Raw genomic sequence first — 20,353 nt, forward strand, 5'->3', positions numbered from 1 at the left:
AACCAGGCCTAATCAACAGGCTCTCACTCAGCTCAATCAAGTGGGTGAATTTTGGGCTACAACAAGGTAAATAGGCCAATCAGGGTAACACTTAAGACTAGAGTGGTGAATCTGACCTAGGAAATAATGTCACTAATAACTGGTCAGTAAACAAGTGCAAGTTGAATTGACTTCACTTATGCCTAAAAACAAACAAACTGTAAAGCAGATACAGTTTCTGCTGGCATGTAAAATCAATCGATATTTTGAGCTGGGAATTGTTTTCTCCATGATCAAGAATGAATAATGATGCAGCACTGTCACTGGGTGTGAAGCCAGATTGCATTAACTGGTGACAAATTGCCCATAGGTGTGAATGTGAGCGTGAACGTGTGTCGGCCCTGTGACGGGATGGATGGGACTATGGGTGCAAATTTTCTGCTGAGCTGACCCCAGGACGTTTATAAAGATGTTCGTAAAATATTGTGTTGATTAATGTGCACCTCCCACATAAATAAATAACCAATTAAATAATAAGTAAACAGTTGTGGAAATATTCTCATTTGCTTTCTTGCCAAGAGATTAGAAGACTATCGCTCTGCAACTAGAGCCAGCAGGCACTTAGCTTAGCTTAGCATAAAGACTGGAAACAGTAGGAAAGAGATAGTGTGGCTCAGTTTCTTTAACGCTGAAGACTGTAAAACCATCTGTTTTACATTTCAGTTTGTGTATAAATTATGCCAACAAAATACAATGTGTTAAGTAGTGAGCCCCAGAGATGCTTATGTAGACAGAGCCGGACTAATTGTTTTCACGTGCCCATTCTTTGTGCTAAGATAAGCCTGGCTAACAGCTCCTGGATCTGAGCGCTTATGATAAAGTCACGGGAGTGACACCGATCTTCTTATTTAAGTTTTGGTGAGGAATCAAATAAACCATGTTTCCCAAAATGTCAAACTATTCCTGAGCAAACTTCATTCACGGATGAAGATGTGTGTTACGGATGAAAGCTCCAGAAAAATCTAAAAGGCAGACCTTGGACTGGGATAAGTAAAGCCTTTCTTATTTGACACTAAACTTCTGTTTCCAAGGTTAAGAGTGAAATGTCACACTTTGCTACCTGTTGAAGTGTTGGTTCAAATGCTCTAAATATGTTCAGTGTAGTAAGAACGGTGTCAAGATGAAACCTCAGCTCATTTGAAACCACAAATGAGCAAGTTGTGAGCTTTACGATAGCCCACCACCTGGACAGCGCACAAGACAATCCCTTGAGTCAGAGAGTCAGACAACCAGAGCATGAGTCAATGTTGCTTTTGTGCATGTATGTCCATGTGGTGTGTGTGTGTGTGTGTGTGTGTGTGTGTGTGTGTGTGTGTGTGTGTGTGTGTGGTTACTGTGAATCATGCTAGCTGAAAAAGCCAAATGCATGACCAGTTGTGCCAGGAAGCAAGAAGAGAGAGCAGAGTGTGAAAGAGAGACAGAGAACATTATAATTTCCTCTCTCAGCTGCTGGATCAGTGGAAGGAGGGCGTGAAAAGATGAGAGAGGAAGACGGAGCGATGGAGGAGGATAGGACAGGGGACCGGGACCATAGGGATTAATTACTCCAAATGAAAGGTTTCAGCAAGGCAATGTGGTTCTTTTTGTAAGGATTTCTTTCTTTTGCAAGAGTCAGTCATTATTAATATGACTATAGAAGACACCAGAACAATTTTCTCCATTTGTTCTACCTTTGAGGTGTTTACCTGTATCCAGATGAAAAATCTAGTAAAAAAAGACTTGCCTAGCAAATAATATTAGAAAGTATTTTCACATTTCAATCCAGGCAGACAGTCTGTGATCAATTGTTCCAGAAACTATTATTAATTTTGTTTATATGTTTGTTTTAAAGTTGCATGTCACTCTGTATTATAAGCTCTGTTTTATGTACAAAGCTCCTTCCGGCTCTTTTAAACCAGGAACTCACAAAAAGACGAAGTAGACCACTTTAGATTTTATAAAAAATAACCGTACTGGTTTATTCAGAGGATCACAGGTAAAATTAACATCACACGTCCAGATCTCTCCCACCACCAAACCTTCGCGCAGGCAGCTTGGAAAGATGAAAGACCCTGGACCAAGAAACCTATATAATTTTAATCATTCTGGGCTAGCCCCATGTCCTATACTACACAGGCACGTCAAACCGTGACGTCACCTGATATGCCAGCTTGCAGCTGACCATAACGATAGTCAAAACATGAGGAAAATCAAGGTGTGTGGCTGGTGTTTTGTGGTGTGTATCTAGAACAATTTGACATGACATTACACATTAAGACAAATATTAAGATTAGCATTACAGTTAATACTAACAACTCTCCTTGCCTGTAGCCTTTGTATGATTTAATTAGCCTTGGCCTAGATGCAGTCTGCAAGCACATGAGAATGAACTGAGCATTTAACAGCCTGAGCTAGACATCCTGTCTCCACTAAACATTTCTAGACATCAAATCTCTGAATATCTATCTAACTAAGAAATAACCTAACAGTATATAAGGTCTTATTGGCACTAAATGGACTTTAACATAGATTTATTAACAGAGTGCACATATGTCACCTCAGAAAATGTTAAATTAATTCACACTTGATCACACTCGGATTTGCACATATGGCAGACTTGTTGGCAGATGTGTGGATTTCAGGATGGGCTGAAATGTGTGTTTGTGTGTGAATAAATCTCTGGAGTATCTGTGCTTCACTTATTGTTTGCTTCAGTGTAACAGTGGAGCTTCTGCACCACGAATGCTTTCTAATTAAACACTGCAGGGCTTCTATAATTTATATTTATACACTGTAACTGGAATAATTTAAGTGCAAACAGCAAAGATTGGAATCAATAATAAAAGAAAGTACTATTTGATTGGTATTCACTGTAAATGAATCCTCAACTCAAAGCAAAACTGAAAATGTTAGCCAGTGACCGAGTCCGACATTATACAACACACACACACACATTGTGTTTCCATAACTTCAGAGGACATCACATTGACTTACATTCATTTCTGGGGGACTTATCCTAACCTCAAACATAACCACTACTTGCCTGACTCTAATCTTTATCCATTCCTTAACCTCACCCTAAATTTTGAACCAAGTAATCACTCTGTAATATAATGGTTTATATTTTGGGGACTTGCTATGTGTCCCCATAAGGACATAGAGTCCCCACAATGTGACTGTGTAAACAGATTTAGTTCCCCACAACATGAGTAATACCAGGCCGCGCACACACGCACACGCATACATGTAACAGCGTTTATTACACTAATGGGTAAATGGATTCCCTAAGAACCAGCGCTAATTAGTTCATTTTATTATGAGCCTTCCTAGGAATAGTCTCTGCAGGGTGCACCGGAAAGTAATGAGAGACTGTGTGTGTGTGTGTGTGTGTGTGTGTGTGTGTGTGAGACAGAGAGAGTGCGATTTTGCTTAAATACCTGACAATGACAAATTGTGACTAAAAAGTCAAAATATCAGGCCCAGTACCCCATTTGTTGCACGTCAGCTGTCCATTAAAGGCAAAAGACCAAAATAATAATACAAATACTAATAATAATAACAATGCTTTAAAAATGTTCACTCGTGACTTATTTAAAAATATTCTTAAACCATTTATACTGTTGTTACATTAGTAACAAAGCTTAACTGAATTGTTAAAGTATTTCTTTGGTTCTGTGTTGCTACAGGATTAGTTAGACATTTTGTTAATACCCCTCTTACTGTGTGTCTGTACCTGTAAGTAGCAGATGATTACCTTCACTTAGCATTGGAAGCAGAGGGGAACAGCTAGCCTGGCTCTGTCCAGAGGTAAAAAAAAATGCACATATGAGTGCAAATGAGCATGTCCTGATGTAAAAATGACAAGATGTGACTTGATGAGGAGCTACTGTACACCCTGTGGTCAGTTCTCTTTTTCATGTATTTTCCCAAATGGCAAACTCTTCCTTTGGGACGTCTGAAGCAGGTGTGTACATGTATATATGTTTTTGTGGAACATTACCACTAACTTTATGCCAGCCTGTCTCTGCTGATTCATGAATTTTTAGCACATCTCTGAATGTCACACTTTAAAGGTGTAAAACACATGGACAGAGATGCTGAACATTTTGTCCGTTTAGAGAGAGCCGATTGAGAGAGCAGCTGCTGTACAGACTGGAGCATCATTCTTTTATCACTGTATTTGACCCGGTGACGCATGGCTGACCCCCTAAGACTATGTAACTGGTCTCCAGCTGGCCATTGCTAAGTCTCGGTGTGTGCCAGGCAGAGCTAATGAGACAGTAGCAGCTAAAAACAGCACAGAACAGCAGTTGGTCCTCTGCCTTGCTGAGAATGTCACCTCTATCAGCAGAGGAAGAGCCAGGCAGGTTGACCTACTCTTGCAGTCAGAGTGATTGTTAAGACTTACAGTAATGTGTTTATGTGTTTTAATTTAGATTTTGGACAACAACGGAGGTCTAGATCAGTTCACAGTTAGTTTTGGTCTTTTCATGGAATTTACTGAGTATCATAAATACAGATCCTGTGTTATTTTTTATGTTTCAAATAAAAATCAGACAGAAAAGTTAGTTTCTGAGACAATGTCTGTCCACCATTCACCAGTGGGTGACACAGCTGGATGATTACAGTATGAATATTAGTAATTAAATGACTCAAATGTTAGCGATATCCCTCAAAGGCATTTTCTGGTTTTATAACAGTTACAGTGGAACATTGCTATACGTGAAGAATACTGGACTAAACTCTATTTTAATTAAGATTTGATCACTAGACACACACTTCATCAGACATGCAGTTCGTGCAGATTCACCACTGTTTCTATTTATACAGTTAGCTTGAAGTGAGATGTTTTATTTATGCTGTGGGTCAGTTAAGCCAAACGATCTCATTTACTGAAGAGGGGTTCCAACTGCTCTGTTAATCCCCATAAAACATGCCCAACTAGGTTTTATTGGTTGCTATGCTAGTTCCCGTGGTAACAAGGAAACTAGTTACCAGCCTTTCTGTTTCTCTTTTGTCTTTGTATGTAGCTGACCACATCTTAAAGATACTGTTGAGATAAATTGCTTACTAATGTAGCTGGTGAATGCCAGTTGTCACCCACGAGATGCTGGCAGACTAAAACAAGGCCATGATGATGAGTTGATCTGATTAACAATGTAAAATAATGAATTTGAAAACATCACAGATATCTGGGCACTGCATTGTCCTCGTATGGAACCAGTCCCCCTCTTTTGTAATCCCCACTTATTACATGATTCCTCTCCTCGTTTTTCACTTCTGCTCTCCTACTTTCACATTTTTGGAAATTTTTTTTATTCACAATAGCCACAGAAAGTGACAAGTATGAAACGCCTCATGACGCAAGGAGCTTCGTCTTTATTTGCACTGCTACCTGTGACCATATCTGCAGGGTGGAGTGAATAAGAAGATTTCCCAAAATGTCAAACTACTGTATTAAATTGCTAGGAAAGATGTTCAAGAGGCATTTAGCATAAAAATTAAGGGCAATTTAAGTAAGATTTAAGAGTAAATTTAATGTTGCACATATTTATTCTGCTGAACAGGGAGTGTGGTGATCTTAAACACAGTACTAAAAAGCAGCAACAGGTTCATGACAGTGCTACAGTGAGAGACAGCCACACTTATGCGCCATCAACAGATCCACTTATGGACGCAATTTGCTTTGCATCACAAAGCAATCATGTTGAGAGGGCAAACCCACTAATAAGACAGAAACACTACAAAGGTTCTAAAATAGAAACAACAGCATGAATTCAAGAGCTGCCACCGCTCTTGTGGCGCTGTTCTTGTTGTGAGTCATAAGTGTTAGTTTTGTGTCTTGATGACGCGGGCGGATGCGTGGGTGACTCTGGGGGAGAATTACACATGGCAGATGCAACATTTGTGTTCCCCTTGTCATCCACTCAGTCTCAGCTACATTCAGCTGGTTGTTGCTATGATACAACATGAAATGACACTCAAAGTGAACACGCAGACAAACACACCAAAGCTGTTACGTTTTTACACATTCTGGGAAATCTCATCTATTTCAGACACAATTGAAGTGTCTTGCCCACATCAAGTTGGTGTGAAGTCAGACCAGGACTGTTTTGCTATGGAGACCACATTTTTCCTGCCAAGGTTAACATAAATCCCACATTAAGTATGGCTGACATGTTTATCACAGTCTGTCAGGTAAAGAGGATGAGGAACCTGACTGTATTTGGATAAAGAGAGGAGATCTTATGTTCCCACCGTGCTCTCAGGTTGCTTCCTCTCATGTGTGGATTATTAGAAGGACAGCGCTTGGGAGCTGTTTTGATCATCATGAAGCTCAGTGCTCTCTGCCTCTGGTATTTCCTCTGGTATTTTTAGAGTTGAAGGCAATTCAATCTAGAAAAATATGTTCTATGCAGAAATACATATACCTTCATAACCACACTAAGGAAAATGAAACTCACTTGTGTTGTACCCATTGTTAATTCAAAACAATATGTACACACTGGATAAGGGTCATATGTGCAGTTTATCTGACAGTGAAGCACTGATATTATCATGAGGGAATAACAGAGAAGGGTGCACCTGTGCTAATACATAACACAGTGACAAGTGGTCTGTACGATGTAGGGAATATTTCTCTCTCTTTTGCTGCTGGAGTGATTTGTCTCAGCTTGGCGTCACCCTCAGTGGTGCAGCAGTGCTTGACACATTTGTCAGACAGATTAATAAAAACCAAAGACCTTAACAATGTTTCTGTCCAAAGTCAAACTTCATCCATTTAAACAGCACAAGCCAATTCTCGCTCTATGAAGGAAAAGCAAAAAGCAATTCTTTTGGTCATATTTGTTATGATGGGAAAGTCAAAGGTAATACCTGGACCTGGGCCTCAGGGCAGCATAAGACATTAGTGGGAAATTTCTTTTTCCAGTGACAGGTCCCCTTATGAAAAGCTTCCAGCAACGTAAGGAGACAGTGATGAAGAGCTCTGAGGCTCGGTGAGATAGAGGAGCCATGCTGATCAGTCGGTATGCCAGATACTGCACCTGTTGGTGTGCTTGGCTGAAGCTAGCGCGCCACAGCAGAGGCAATGCTGAAAACGTTTCCAGATGAGACACAGTTGTTCTTTTGTGTGAATGTTGCATCAAGTCTGAAGTGATGACCTGCATGTGAAAGTCCAGGTCACTATATGTGTCATTCTTAAGCGTATAGGAGGAGCTCTAGTAAACTGACAGACATAATGAATACTTATTGGCCATACTAGCATGGCTCTTTGGATGACTGCCAGTTTACCACTTTGTTCCAGACTGAAATGTCCCACAAACAATTAGATGAACAGTTTTTTTTTTTTTACTTTGAGGATGAATCTTAGTGATGTAATGATCCTGACTTTTTCTCAAGCACCACCATGTTGATCACATTGTAAACTCTGAATGAATGTTTCAACAACTAGTGAATATATTTACATAGAATTATATACAGATAGATGTTCATGCCCCCCCGTTACCTAAATATAGTTACCGAAATAATAAATAAAAAAGATTAAAAACCTCCTGTATGCTACCAGCTCCGCACCAGACAGCAGACAACCACAGTGACTGGCTGGTGAACCCAGTGGAGCATTTAGCAGCATTTAGACATTTCCCTCATGAGTTGGTAGATCACTAAAACAGAGTAAATATTGGACTTCAATTTGCCAGGTGGCCAGAAACTCAATTCCAAATGAATAACATTACTCTGTATGCAACAGGTTCATCATATCAGCCTAAAAGATGATTGTTCACATGTGGTGTTCACAATTTTCTTCCACTATTAGTTGTCAAAATACTTTCAATACATTGGTTTAATGACCAGAGACATGAAAAATGAAAAACATTCCTATCAGCCTCAGCTGTACCTGTGTAGACTGGTCTTAGTCATTCCAAGTTAAAGCCAAAGCAATTTCAAGTAAAGTCATGCACTTATTTATTCATTCTTCACAGAACAATATTAGTCACCTCATTATGAGAAGCCATTCACACCTTCTGGGAACTTCCAGCAACCGCTCATTAACCTGCTTTGATATTCATTCATTCATTTTCTACCGCTTAGTCCCTGAACGGGGTCACGAGGGGGGGGCGCGGAGCCAATCCCGGCCGGCAATCGGGCGAAGGAGGGGTACACCCTGGACAGGTCGCCAATCCATCGCAGGGCTAACACATAGACGAACAACCACCTATGGGCAATTTAGAGACATCAATAAACCTAAGCTGCATGTCTTTGGACTGAACCCACGCACGCAAGCACGGGGAGAACATGCAAACTCCACACAGAACGGTCCCGGGTGGGGCCCGAACCCGGAACCTTCTCGCTGTGAGGCAACTGCGCCACCATGCTAGCTTTGATATTGTTTCCCACAAATCTCTCAGTGATGAGCGCGTGTCAATGTCACTTCAAACTAAGCATCGGTACTATAGATTTAACGGAGCCCTGTTAATTGTGCTCTCCACAGACATCTGCCTGTATCTAAAATAGGTATGAAGTCCATCATGGAGGTGAAGAGGAACAAAGTAGGCCAAGGTCTCTCACAGAAAATAGACTGACTCACTGAGGGGTCCGATTATCTTGGGAAAGAACAGGAAATTGAAAAGAATGTAGGTTAACAACAATAATCCTCAAAATTACAGGTGCATGAGTACAGACCCCCTGCAGTGTGATTAAGTGAAGACGTACTTCCCATTACAACTGCCTATCAGGTTTAATTCAGCTGAAAATGGAGATGTGACTAAATATTCCATGCACATAAACATCAGCTTCATGAGGGCTAGACTTTATATGTTCAGATTCTGAATGTCGACACCAGTGGAAGAATGCAACCGAGCATATTTACTTGTAATCGGTAACAACAATCAGATGTTGTAAGTCTGCGCACTACCACAGTTGTGATGAGGAAATTAGAGCTCACTATAAAGCAAAAATAAATCTTAAAAATCATCCGTTTTCTTCCCCTGCACTGCCCCCCTGTGTTGACATGTGTTACTGCATGGTGATGCCAAAAGCAAATGAACTTCCCAGCTTCAAAACACATCCGATCTTTATTTACAGTCCTTGCATGACAAAAACAAACATACTGCTAATGATGGTGAGCTTAATCCTACAAAGAGGTATAGTGGTGAGAAACACTAAAACTAGCATACAGAAGCAGTCAAAAATTTAAAAAAAGGTAAATTCTCAACTAAAATGTCCCCTCTACTGTACTTATCAGGACAAATGATGCAGTTGGTAGTATATGCTATGTAAGGTTCAACAATTCAAACAACATACATACATACAATGAATCTATCTGAACTTGAATACAGAAGTTTTCTTTCGCAGTTTGTCATTTTGTCCAAGGAGGAAATTTCACCAAAGACAGGCTAAGGGCCAGTTCTAGCAAGACAAACAAACTTTACCTCTACTGCACACACACACACACACACACACACACATTCTTCTTCAATTCAAAGAGATAACTTGGCAGGAACATTTCATACAGGAGAACTATGCAAAAAGATTTTTAGTCATGGAGACATAAACATGACATGAAGAACAAGAGCGGCATGATAAAAGTGAGGTGTTATTTTTAACAAACATTCAGCAATGTAACAAGCAAGCACACAACTGGTTGTTAAATAATCACTGACTGAATGTTTGTGAGATGAAAACAAAGTTGAGTGTGAAGTGCACATTTAGGAAAACAAAGGTCAGGCAATGAAAGGTGAGCAGATAAAAAAACAAAAAACAAAACATGACACTTTGAACTAAAGGAACAAAATCTGTGGTAAGGCGTCAAGAATATTACATTGTACCAACGGTTTTGTCAAAACTCTGCCCACAGGATGATGAAAACCACTCTTCCACATAGCTCAGGTGTCTCTGCCCAAAATGAAATCACCTTATGATTTCACATCAGTAGGAAACATCTTAAAGGTGATTAGCACATTGCACACACAGGGACATTTGAATCCAAAAGTTACAAATACAAACGGCTGCAAACGATGGTGGGTGCAGTTTTCACTCGCACATACTTTGACTCGTACACCTCCCAGTTCACTCTTCAAACTATATCATCAATGTATTCTTGCTTTTTGTTTGAGTTTCACAATCAGTCTCCTGGTGTTCAGTGACTATCAATCTATATGTTAATGACAAACAAGAGGAGGGGAAAGAGAGGTGCAGTGGAACAACCAACAAATAATATATGACGCTGCGCACATTTGCAAACTATCTGAGTTCTTATGGTTCTCATACACACTGATGTTAAGCTACAGTACATTTCTGCATGTATGCTAGATCCGTTTCATTTGTACATAAAATATTTTCAAGTATGTTAGAGGGCTTCTTATGTAACTGAAAACAATGTTTATTTGCATCTTTGTGATAAATTCAAAAGAAAAAAAAAAAAGTCAGGTAGAACGTTTTTCCAAAGCAGGATGGATTAAATGTTCATTAAAAAGGCATTCTGCAATTTAAGTCCAAAACTCTGTAATAATGATTAGGATGTCAGCCCCTCCAGCACCGTGCTATAACATGATCAAAGTTACTGTACAGCACTTTTTTCCCCCAGAGAGAAACAGTCGGCATGCACTATGCAGTGCTGAAATGGAGCAGTGTTTTTGAGAGCTGACTGCCCCCTTTCACACTGCACCAGCACTGTGAAGCTCACATTTGGTTTCGGATATCTGGGACAAAGTGTTTTTTGTTCTAACCCTGACAGACAGCTAGTGCCTTAGGCCTGAGGAGCAAGGTTGTAGACCTATGGATACAAATTCCACAGGCAAAGGCCTAAAAAATGATGGAGAGAAAAAAACAACAGCAGCTAAGAATCCACATGTGACCAGAAGCAATATTCCATCAAAACAAAACACTCTGCTATCCTGTCCTGACTTATATGGAGCAGCTGGATTAGGTAGTGATGATAAACATGTATCAGGCTACTTCCGTTTCACAGCGGCAGTATCCTCATCCTTCAAAATGAACTTTTTCCTCAAAGCTTCTGAGATCAGAGTTGCTGAATCCTCCTCTCTCAGGGATGTACAGCCTCTGTGGCACCTGTAATTACACACACCAAAAACACACAACCTGTGACTACAGGATTATTTAGGTTATCCTGACAATATTTTAAACACATTTTAGAATCATATACAATATTTCATACACAACTTTCCCTTCAAAAGCACATAAATATAAAACATCACTAAATTGCAAACCCATGACAAAATAGGAAAGACATAATGAGCTATGGTGCAGTTTCTACTCACCTGTCTTTGCTCATTTTCATGCGGTTCATGTCCTTCAGGATGTCCATAACGTCAGCAAAGCTTGTGGACTTTGACAGTGACACTGTGTCCTCCTCTGCCTCACGAAAGTCCATGCTGGGTCTGTCCAAGTCAAAGGTTGCAGATGCTGTCATGGAAACAGCTGGCAGAGGATCAGGAACCAGCTCTGACACCATAGAGATTTCATCTTTCTCATCTTCCTCTTCCTCTTCCTCCTCTGTGACATCACTGATGACAAATGATGCAGCAGCTGTGGCGGCCGGCTGGTAGGATGCCATTTCAAAAGGCGCCATGGAGAAGCTCATGCTTGTGTCATCAGGGGAGAGCAGATCAGGGGTCAGGGGGTTGGAACCTGAAAGAAACGAAGCAACGCAGTGACCAGAAATAGGTCGATCTGTAATAGTTATTAGGTGGAACTGAGTACAAATCTCATTTATAGTCCTATTTGAAATTTCCAATGTGAACTTAAAGTACAAGTACGGGTATGATGCTGCTGCTTGCAGTAGCTCTCCTCCCAGAAACTACTGTACTTCAAGTAGAGAGATATGGCTGAGTCTACAGTTCAATCACTCACAATTAAACTAATTTTCCCTCAGCAGCATTTTATTATTTCATTGGAAAGGTATTTGTACCTCCCCTAAAAGCCCAAATTGGATATAAGACACAACACTTCACTTAGTATGAAGGCCTGGTCTATTTGAGGATGATGATCCCCTGTTGACAGACAATCTCACAACACAAAATTTACAGAATGTAAGAGACAGGGTGGCTTAAGAATAAAGTTTAAGTCATAGAAACAATGATTAAAATGAATGGGATTAGATGTGGAGACCTGATACTTTCTCATGGCATCTCTTTTCAAATGAAATCAAGTGGCACACAATCACCAGAGAGCCATAGTGATTATCTTTTGTCACTGACCTACAAACCGCTGCCAAGACATCTTAGTACCAAGGCGCTTTAGGGGAATTAGGGCAGCTGACAAAAGAATCACAGTAACTCAACCGGTAAAACACACTCACATGGCCTCAATAAAGCAATCTTATATCTACACTGTTCCAGGCAGCTTTGTGTGTCATAGTATCAATAAAGAGAGTGTAAAGTTAGACATTACCAGTTTTCACGTTTTTAATCTGTACTCAAATTTCAAATTCAAGATCTGCATTGTGACCTCTGCAGTTCTTGCTTGGGTTACCTACCAGAATCACTTGCCACAATCTTAGCGATCTGTGCACGGAGTTTGCTGAGCTCATCCTGAAGGGCTGTAGTACGATTTAGCGCTGTGGCCCCAGGTTTCCTTAGCCCCTCCACCCTCTTGCCCTCACGGCAGAAGTTGGGCACAGATGAGTTCCTGTGGAGCACCAGGAGAGGCGTGGGCCGCCATTCGTGTTTCAGTGGACGTGCGTCACTCCTGAAAACAGAGAAAAACAGCAGATTTTACAATTTAAAACCTGATGTGGTTGAGTAGGCTATAGGCCATCTGATGCCTTTCTTCTGCCTGATGCCCAGAAAATGTCCCCTTGTACTAAGTAACATATTCCAGAAGTGTATCAGAAGTACAGACGTTCAGCCTAATGCAAACCAATAGAATATCCCAGCAAAAAAACCTCTGCATGTTTTACAATGTTTATTTTTTACTACATTAACTACACATTTTTACTACTAATCTCTGAAACAGTATCCACAAAAAAATGGGACATTATAACCTTCTACTGCACTCATTTAGGTTGCACATTTGCACCTAACAAACTGGAAGCTCAGTGAGTGACTTGGAGTAGTGACTTGGCACTACTCCATAATAATACTCCATAATGTCTCTCAGGGACAGACTGTATACTTACCGAACTCTGGCATATGTCTCTTCTTCATCTGCAACAATCCAGGCTATGTCTGCCAAAGTAGGAACCGCAGGGCCATCCATAGGCCGAAGAGGCGGCAGGCCTGGTAGTTCCTAATGCACAAAGACAAGTTAATGTTGTATACGCCAGTATTTCTACTGCAATACACAGTTACTACATAGAAAAAAATTAGATGGGATCATATGCACCTGGAAACATGCCCGCTGTGGAGGTCTTAGTGGAAGGGTGGACCCTATTCTTCTTACAACGCTACGGGTGGATCCATGAGGCTTGTTCTGCCAAATGGGAATAACTTCCTGCAAAACATACAAACACTGTTGGTCTCTTCACAAAATATATCTTCACATCAGTGTTTAGCCTACAGTTTGCATTTGTGCCCAGTCATGTGGGAAACTACACAAAGTTACACAGCGATAATTAAAAATACCATTAACAGTAATCAAGTAAACTTACTGTTTCTGTTTCCATGGTGATGGTGGATCAGTGTCATTCGCTGGGAAGTGTTTGGTGCTAGCAGTGGATAAAGTCAGAGCAGTTCAGTAAACAGATGCCACGTCCACCTGACTGCCAACTTTCAGGATATAAATTAGTTACTAGTTAGATCATCTGGTGAGAGAAACAAGCAAAATGAGAACTTAAAAACATTATTGTTTTACCACCAACTTAAAACAGTTTAGAAACAGTTACTCTATAATAACTGATACATTAGTGAAGTCGTTTGTTTTAGTTATTTCTCAATTAAGCTGTCAAAGGTTGATACAGCTTGTGAATTTGTAAGATTTGCTTGGTATTATGTGTGGTGGTATTATTAGGTGATGATAAAAGTAACATTAGAGCTGTTAGTGCTTCTAACATAACCTTTATTTAAATGAGGTCAGATCATTTTGCATGAGGATCAGATTTCTGGAGAGTAGGTCCAAAACAAATGCTTCCTGTGAAATGTAAGTCTATAATATCACACTTTAAAAATACTCTAGTACAAGTAAAACTCATGCATTCAAACTCTTACATAAGTAAAAGCTGATATGCTTTAGCATCAAAATATATTTTAAGTACCAAACGTGTAAGTACTAGTCACGCAGAATGTATATAATATTAACGATATACAGCCTATAGTTATGAGCAGTATTCGTTTTTACTTTCTTAACAATCGAAAAATCAGTTAATATTTGCACGGATACTAAAAAGCATGAAGTTAATAATTTCACCGTGACTACCTGGATAAACATACAGATTTGTCCTGCATGAGTGCTAACACAACTAGCTAACTAACTGTCTCAATTTAAAACCCGCTAATTATGTCATCACTAACATCACCCTTATAGGCTGCTTTGACTGACAATACCGCTGATGAAAATAATATAATGAACGTCAAAGACAACTTTAGCGCTGTGGTTTGAGAATAGCTTTCTTCAGTTCACCACTAGCTAGCTGATATCCACAGACACATATACCATTTGTTAGCTTTAGCGGAACAAAGTGCATTTAACCTCAACAGTACACTATATCACAATTTTCATACGATTAGTTTACATTCACAAAATGTAATTAACAACACAGGACAGCAACATACCGCAGATTAAGAATGTACGTTAGACAGCTACACCTCTATGACAATAGCAGCTTTTCCTCTTCGTCTTTTAGACCCAAGTTGTCGTTCATTAGGCCGGAAACCTGTGCCTCCTTTTCACGTAATCTGATTGGCTGAAGAATCATGACATCGATTTATTTCGAGTCATAGATCTCTCGACTGAGCCTAGAGCGCCTCCCGGAGGTGGACGGGGGCAGTGCTGAAGCTAGAAAGATTTGTAAAGTCATGATTAAACAGACTACACAACATCTTTGGAGAGGCGATTAATTCATTTTAATGCCCATTTAAGCTTCAATTACTTAATCAAATGAAATTCCACTGAGATTATCAACAAATTTTCCAAAGGAGCCCTGGCCAAGGCTACCATATTGGCTATCTATAATGTAATTTTTATATCTGAATGTACTAACAAAAAGATGTTAAAACATATATCTTAACACCTGTAAACTTTACAAGATTTTTCCGTTGTGTGCTAATTAATTTGTAACACACAGGGCATTCCTTCGGCCCCTCACCAATAGATCAAGAAGTAGGCCTATAGAACTAAATAAATAATACAAAGAAAGAAAAAGAAAGGAAGGAAGAAAGGTGCATAGCCAAATATTCCCCCTTCGTAAGCGATAACACTTTCTTTTCATTAAACTCTGAGCACTAAGAAATGCTTGAAAACACAAGATGATTCCTCCTCAATTACTTCCGTCTTCGCTTTGTTTGCCGGACACAGCCGGACACAACACGACAACACCGCCGGTCCGGGAAGAGGAACTCTCTTGACAGCTGGCGTGTCGGCTTTTAGACACAGGGCGGAGCTTCAATACCGAACTTGTTACCGTTGTCTGCAGTGATATCATAACACTGCAATATGAAGACTGGCTCATGTGATTGCCGCTCATCTCCATCCCTGTGCAAGACACGGGTCAGTAAAGATAATAATGGGTTTACCTGCTGCTCTTATATATTCTTCATCGTTGTTAAGCTGCTGATGTAACGGTTTCTGTCGTTGTAGCTATCTCGATCATTCTGCAATGTCTCTATCAAATGCCTACTTCCTACACGGTGATAAATGCACTCCGAACATTCACAGGAGGCAAAATGTTCTACATTTTTAACCATATGATTGAGATCTTAGGAGTTCTTCAAAAATGCAGGTCGAAGATAAGTTAATCCTGTTCTTTCCCAGTAATTCAGAAAAAAATCACCACTTAAGGGAAATGAACCTTATAATGTGAGTTGCATAAATGATGCTTTTGTAGCCTGATGTATTCCTGTCATGATATGAACATAGTCTCAGGTCATATCTAAATAAAGCACTGTTTACAGTCAGAAAATATAGTATCCCATCCATCTTTGGAAGTATCATATTGATATGCATTAACATTTGTTTAGCATAATTATAGAAATATGAAATATGAGCCAGGCCAGAAGTGCAAGATGCACCTAATTGGTTCCTCTTTGTCAGCAACCTTGAACCACATTGATTACTAGGACAGACACACACCATTTATATGGATTGATTGACTATTTAATTGAATTGGAAACCTGGCTCCATTACTCTGCTGAATGTGTAGCACACTTCTTTATGGGGTCATGTGACTACAGGTACTATAGCTTTTACCAGCTCTTGTCCCTCTCTCTGCCTGGGTGATGCCTGTAAAATCAGCTAATATTTTACAGCTTACTGTCTTGTATAGGTGTTATAATAAGGGCAAAAGGTGAGCATGGGGAATAAAAGGACAGCTGAAGGAAGGATGCCAGCTGAGGCCCTCATCCCTTTATATCTGCCACCACTGTCAGCCTCTGACTAAAGATTGATAGAAAATGGCTCAGTCTATGAGGAGGCCGGAAACTTTAGGAGCCATGGACCATGAGCCCCAGCGGGACAAGACCAGGAGCAGCTACTTTGGCAACGTCAAGAGCAGGTCAGGCTTCCTAATACATGGATTACTGAGAAGAAAACAAAGGCGAGCACACACATGTGACAAGTTTGGCTGGCATTTGTTTCTCAGATTTAAGCACATTATAATTCTGTCTTTCATTAGAAGGTGACATGATTATAGATTAAATGTCTGTTATGCTCAACTACTGTACAGCTAGTTTTTTTTTTTTTTTTGGATACAAAATGCTGATTTCATTCACTGTTACTACTGGACTCAGTGCTCCATCACAGAGCACCATGTAGGTGAGAGCTACAGCAGCTTACCAAGAAATCACTTCCCTAGCCATCGCACAGACAGCTCCCACTCCCCTAAAAATAACTCCAGTCAGACTGTGAACACTGCCCTATACACTTCTTCACACCCCAAATACAATAAACAATGTACTAGTTAAGTGCTAAATAATGTACTTAAACAGTCTAATTGTAAAATACTGGCATTTCATCTGTTTTATTTACTCCCTTTCTCTCAGGCTGGGCTCAAAGCTTCCTCCTGGCATCTCTCAGCCTCCGCAGTTTGCTAAGCGGCCCTGGGAGACTCAACCTCAAGCACGAATAATGCAGAAGCCCCCAGTAATCAGCCACTATCAGCAGCAACCCACTGTGGGCCGGCCTCTCAACCATGTCCCACACATCAGAAACCCCAAACTGCGGCAGTACTACCTGCAAGGTACTCTAGCAGAATTTGATATCACGGGGTAGGGTGCTGGTTGTCTGCATGAAATGGAAGCAAAATGGCTGTTGGATGAACTCTGGCTTGAATTTACATTTTATAATGCTCATATTGAGTCTGCTGGCAATTTTATGTTTTTGCATAAAGTTATTTTCATAGAGAGGAATGGCAGGCATATGAACTGTGCTGCTTCTTCATGCTTGCTGTCTGCTGTTCTCAGGATGTTTTGTCACAAGGCATGATAGAAACTTATTATTTGTTTCCTTACAGGGACTTCATGGGATCTGAACAATACTGCAGTGAAGCAAGGGCATCTGAGTGCACCATCAGATGGCAGCACAAGCAGCAGGGTGAGTCACATGACTTTGTTTTACCTGTATGCATACAGCGAGGAGCACAGCTGTGGGAACGGGTAAGAGGAATTTGGGAAGTGACAGATGTGGATTTATGCCTGCATGATATATTAGGTATGATTTTGGTCTGCTAGGATTAGGTCTTGAAAGCATTTAATAAGGAGAGTTCAAGGTTCAGAGATCAGGTGAGTGTCAGAGCTGTCAGCCATTTTCCAGCACTATGGGGAAACAGAGTCTGTTTTGGAGCCTCTATAAAAAGTACAGCCGGAGGAATGTATATTGTACCTACAATATATTCAACATAATGGTCATGTAATTTGTGGTGCACCAGAGTAGAGTTTCTGAATAGTAGTACTGAGAGGTGTTTCTAAAAATGTGAGAGTAGTTTGAATACTAGAAACATCTTGCACAGTTTATGTTGAGATTAAAAGTAGCATTTTAGCTGAACATTAATGGTGTTAATTGGTTTTTAGTCACAGGAGTGCTTATTTTTAAAGATTATATTCCTGCAAATTTACATTATAGAATTATGCCTACATAAAACCCATCCACATGCTCGCACCCACACAAAATCACACCGTTTTACAGCAGTCACATAATCTGTCAGGCGCCAGTAATCTAATTCAGGTCAACGGATCCATCTGGATGGAATGGTCAGTGGGTGACAATTGTGGAAATGATGCTTCACTCCCACTGTTCAGCTCTTCAACTAGATTATCTTGTAATCAATAATATATTTTATTCACAGGTTAATATCCAACCTGACAGAGCAAATGCTCAGATTTACAGCAGAGTGGAGGCACTCACAATCAGATCTGCACAGCAAATAGCATTTGAGATTTGAGTCCGTATAGAAGCTAGAGCACCTTAGTACTGAATGTAATGTCCTTAACCAGAGTAGACTATACCATTAACTGAAAGACCTCTTCTATTGTTCTTGCAAAAGTGCAGGACAAGTAACTGTTTTGACCTGCAAGCAGCTTGATGCACAAAATGCGAACCATTTCATTCACTCTAAAGTCGTGTATCTCATGCAGAAGTAAAGAATATCTTGTAAACATCTGGTGTAATCTGAGATCTGACCATCTACTGAAAAAGACCAATCAGAGAATTTCTCTTGTTTATGTTCTAGGGTCTCCCTGGGGACACTGTGTTCAGCATCTCATCTCAGTTCAACAGTCATGGTACATCCTCAGTAGAAGACAGCAAAATGGCCCACTGTCCCTCCCATACCTCCTCAAATGTATCCTCTTCACCTGCTGTCCTCATCCCTAGAGAGGTAAGGTGCAACTATAAGCTCCTCTCTATTAAGTGCGTGAAAGGCTGGAAATGATGCAGTTCTGCCTGCTGTTTTATTGATTGGATTTGAAATGCAAAACAAAACCTGTCCCTGTGTGGCTGCAAGTATTAGGCTTGAGGCAGGAAGGGTGTTGTTCCCCCCAAACTCCGTCAAGCAAGAGGTACCTCACCTATCGCTTATCCTTATGAACAAACTCAGATAATATACAACGTTTTCTATTTAGCCACTGTCATTTGTATATTGTAGCTGTAAAACCACAGTTCCAACCCCTCATTTGTCACGTGGAGCTGAGATCTGACCAAAAAAACAGGATAAGTGGAGCAATACAAGCCTGTAGAAAGAGGAAGTAGGTACTCCTGTCGCTAGGTTATATTTATTTCACAGTTAGAGCTATTCTTATCATGGCTTCCATTTTGAAGCAGCCGGTCATTCCAGAGGAGAAAAGCACTTCCACCAGTCATGGATCGTCTCAGTCAGAGCTGATCCCAGAATCTGATCCTAAAGAGAAGCCGGAGATGGAGGCTGATCAAGACTCTTTGGATACTCTCCCTGGTCCAGCTTACTCCCCCTCACCAGAAGCAGAATATGACAAACTACTGGTAGGTCTTGTAATTTATAAACCACATGTTTTGTAGTGTATTAAAACATTTACACTTCAGTTACACTGTAGCTGAAGTGAAGAGCAGTGGTGCAGAGTAACTAAATATATTTACCCAAGTACGTTTTCACAGCCAGCCTTCCTGGGTCTGGTGGACCTGCTATATTTATTTTAACTTAACACAATCAAACAATTTTATGTTAAATACTCAACTGATGTTTACTTCATCCCAATTACAAGCAATATAAACAGCATATATGGTTAACATTCGCCCTTTACCTTTGTTAGATCACATTTATGAATTAGTCCAGTGGACCCACTGAATTTTTTGATAAAGAAAATCAATTATAATAAAGATATGAGTGGAAAATTTTACTGTATTGTATGAGGATGTCAGGAGTGGCAGAGAAGTACGCCAGAGTAGTTCAGGATATGTATGAGAGGAGTACGACAGTAGTGAGATGTGTTGTAGGTCAGACAGAGGAGTTCAAGGTGGAGGTGGGGCTACATCAAGGATCAGCTTTGAGTCCCTTCTTGTTTGCTATGGTGATGGACAGGTTGACAGATGAGGTCAGACAGGAATCTCCGTGGACAATGATGTTTGTGGATGACATTGTGATCTGTAGTGAGAGCAGAGAGCAGGTGGAGGAACACCTGGAAAGGTGGAGGTCTGCTCTGGAAAGAAGAGGAATGAAAGTCAGTCGTGGTAAGACAGAATACATGTGTATGAA

General features: G+C 40.3%; 2 protein-coding genes across 4 annotated transcripts in view; one reads left to right on the forward strand and one right to left on the reverse strand.

The window, feature by feature from the left end:
• Nucleotides 1–9,699: 9,699 nt before the first annotated feature.
• On the reverse strand, nucleotides 9,700–14,875 carry mtfr1l (mitochondrial fission regulator 1-like). Of its 2 annotated transcripts, none has more exons than XM_020590875.1 (7): nucleotides 14,748–14,875; nucleotides 13,628–13,684; nucleotides 13,363–13,470; nucleotides 13,157–13,266; nucleotides 12,515–12,726; nucleotides 11,298–11,667; nucleotides 9,700–11,088 (listed from the first exon to the last, which is right to left on the reverse strand). In XM_020590875.1, the coding sequence occupies exons 2-7, from the start codon at nucleotides 13,640–13,642 to the stop codon at nucleotides 10,971–10,973; spliced, it is 933 nt and encodes a 310-aa protein (XP_020446531.1). In that variant the 5' UTR covers nucleotides 13,643–13,684; nucleotides 14,748–14,875; the 3' UTR covers nucleotides 9,700–10,970. The 2 variants fall into 2 exon arrangements, with proteins under 2 accessions (XP_020446531.1, XP_020446530.1); XM_020590874.1 differs by having other exon boundaries at nucleotides 13,628–13,780.
• Nucleotides 14,876–15,515: 640 nt separating this feature from the next.
• The window catches only part of LOC109955067 (nuclear receptor coactivator 7), a 12,470-nt gene continuing 7,632 nt past the window's right edge, over nucleotides 15,516–20,353 (forward strand). Inside the window, exons 1-6 of one of the 2 annotated variants that reach the window (XM_020590870.1) lie at nucleotides 15,516–15,681; nucleotides 16,457–16,684; nucleotides 17,172–17,368; nucleotides 17,642–17,721; nucleotides 18,857–19,003; nucleotides 19,444–19,623. In XM_020590870.1, the coding sequence (XP_020446526.1) occupies nucleotides 16,584–16,684; nucleotides 17,172–17,368; nucleotides 17,642–17,721; nucleotides 18,857–19,003; nucleotides 19,444–19,623 (705 nt within the window). In that variant the 5' untranslated portion in view covers nucleotides 15,516–15,681; nucleotides 16,457–16,583. The remainder of the gene's footprint in view (nucleotides 15,682–16,456; nucleotides 16,685–17,171; nucleotides 17,369–17,641; nucleotides 17,722–18,856; nucleotides 19,004–19,443; nucleotides 19,624–20,353) is intronic. The other variant, XM_020590871.1, reaches the window with a different exon arrangement.

The sequence above is a fragment of the Monopterus albus genome, unplaced genomic scaffold, assembly GCF_001952655.1.
Source record: "Monopterus albus unplaced genomic scaffold, M_albus_1.0 scaffold13.1, whole genome shotgun sequence".
NCBI classification, from domain to species: Eukaryota; Metazoa; Chordata; class Actinopteri; order Synbranchiformes; family Synbranchidae; genus Monopterus; species Monopterus albus.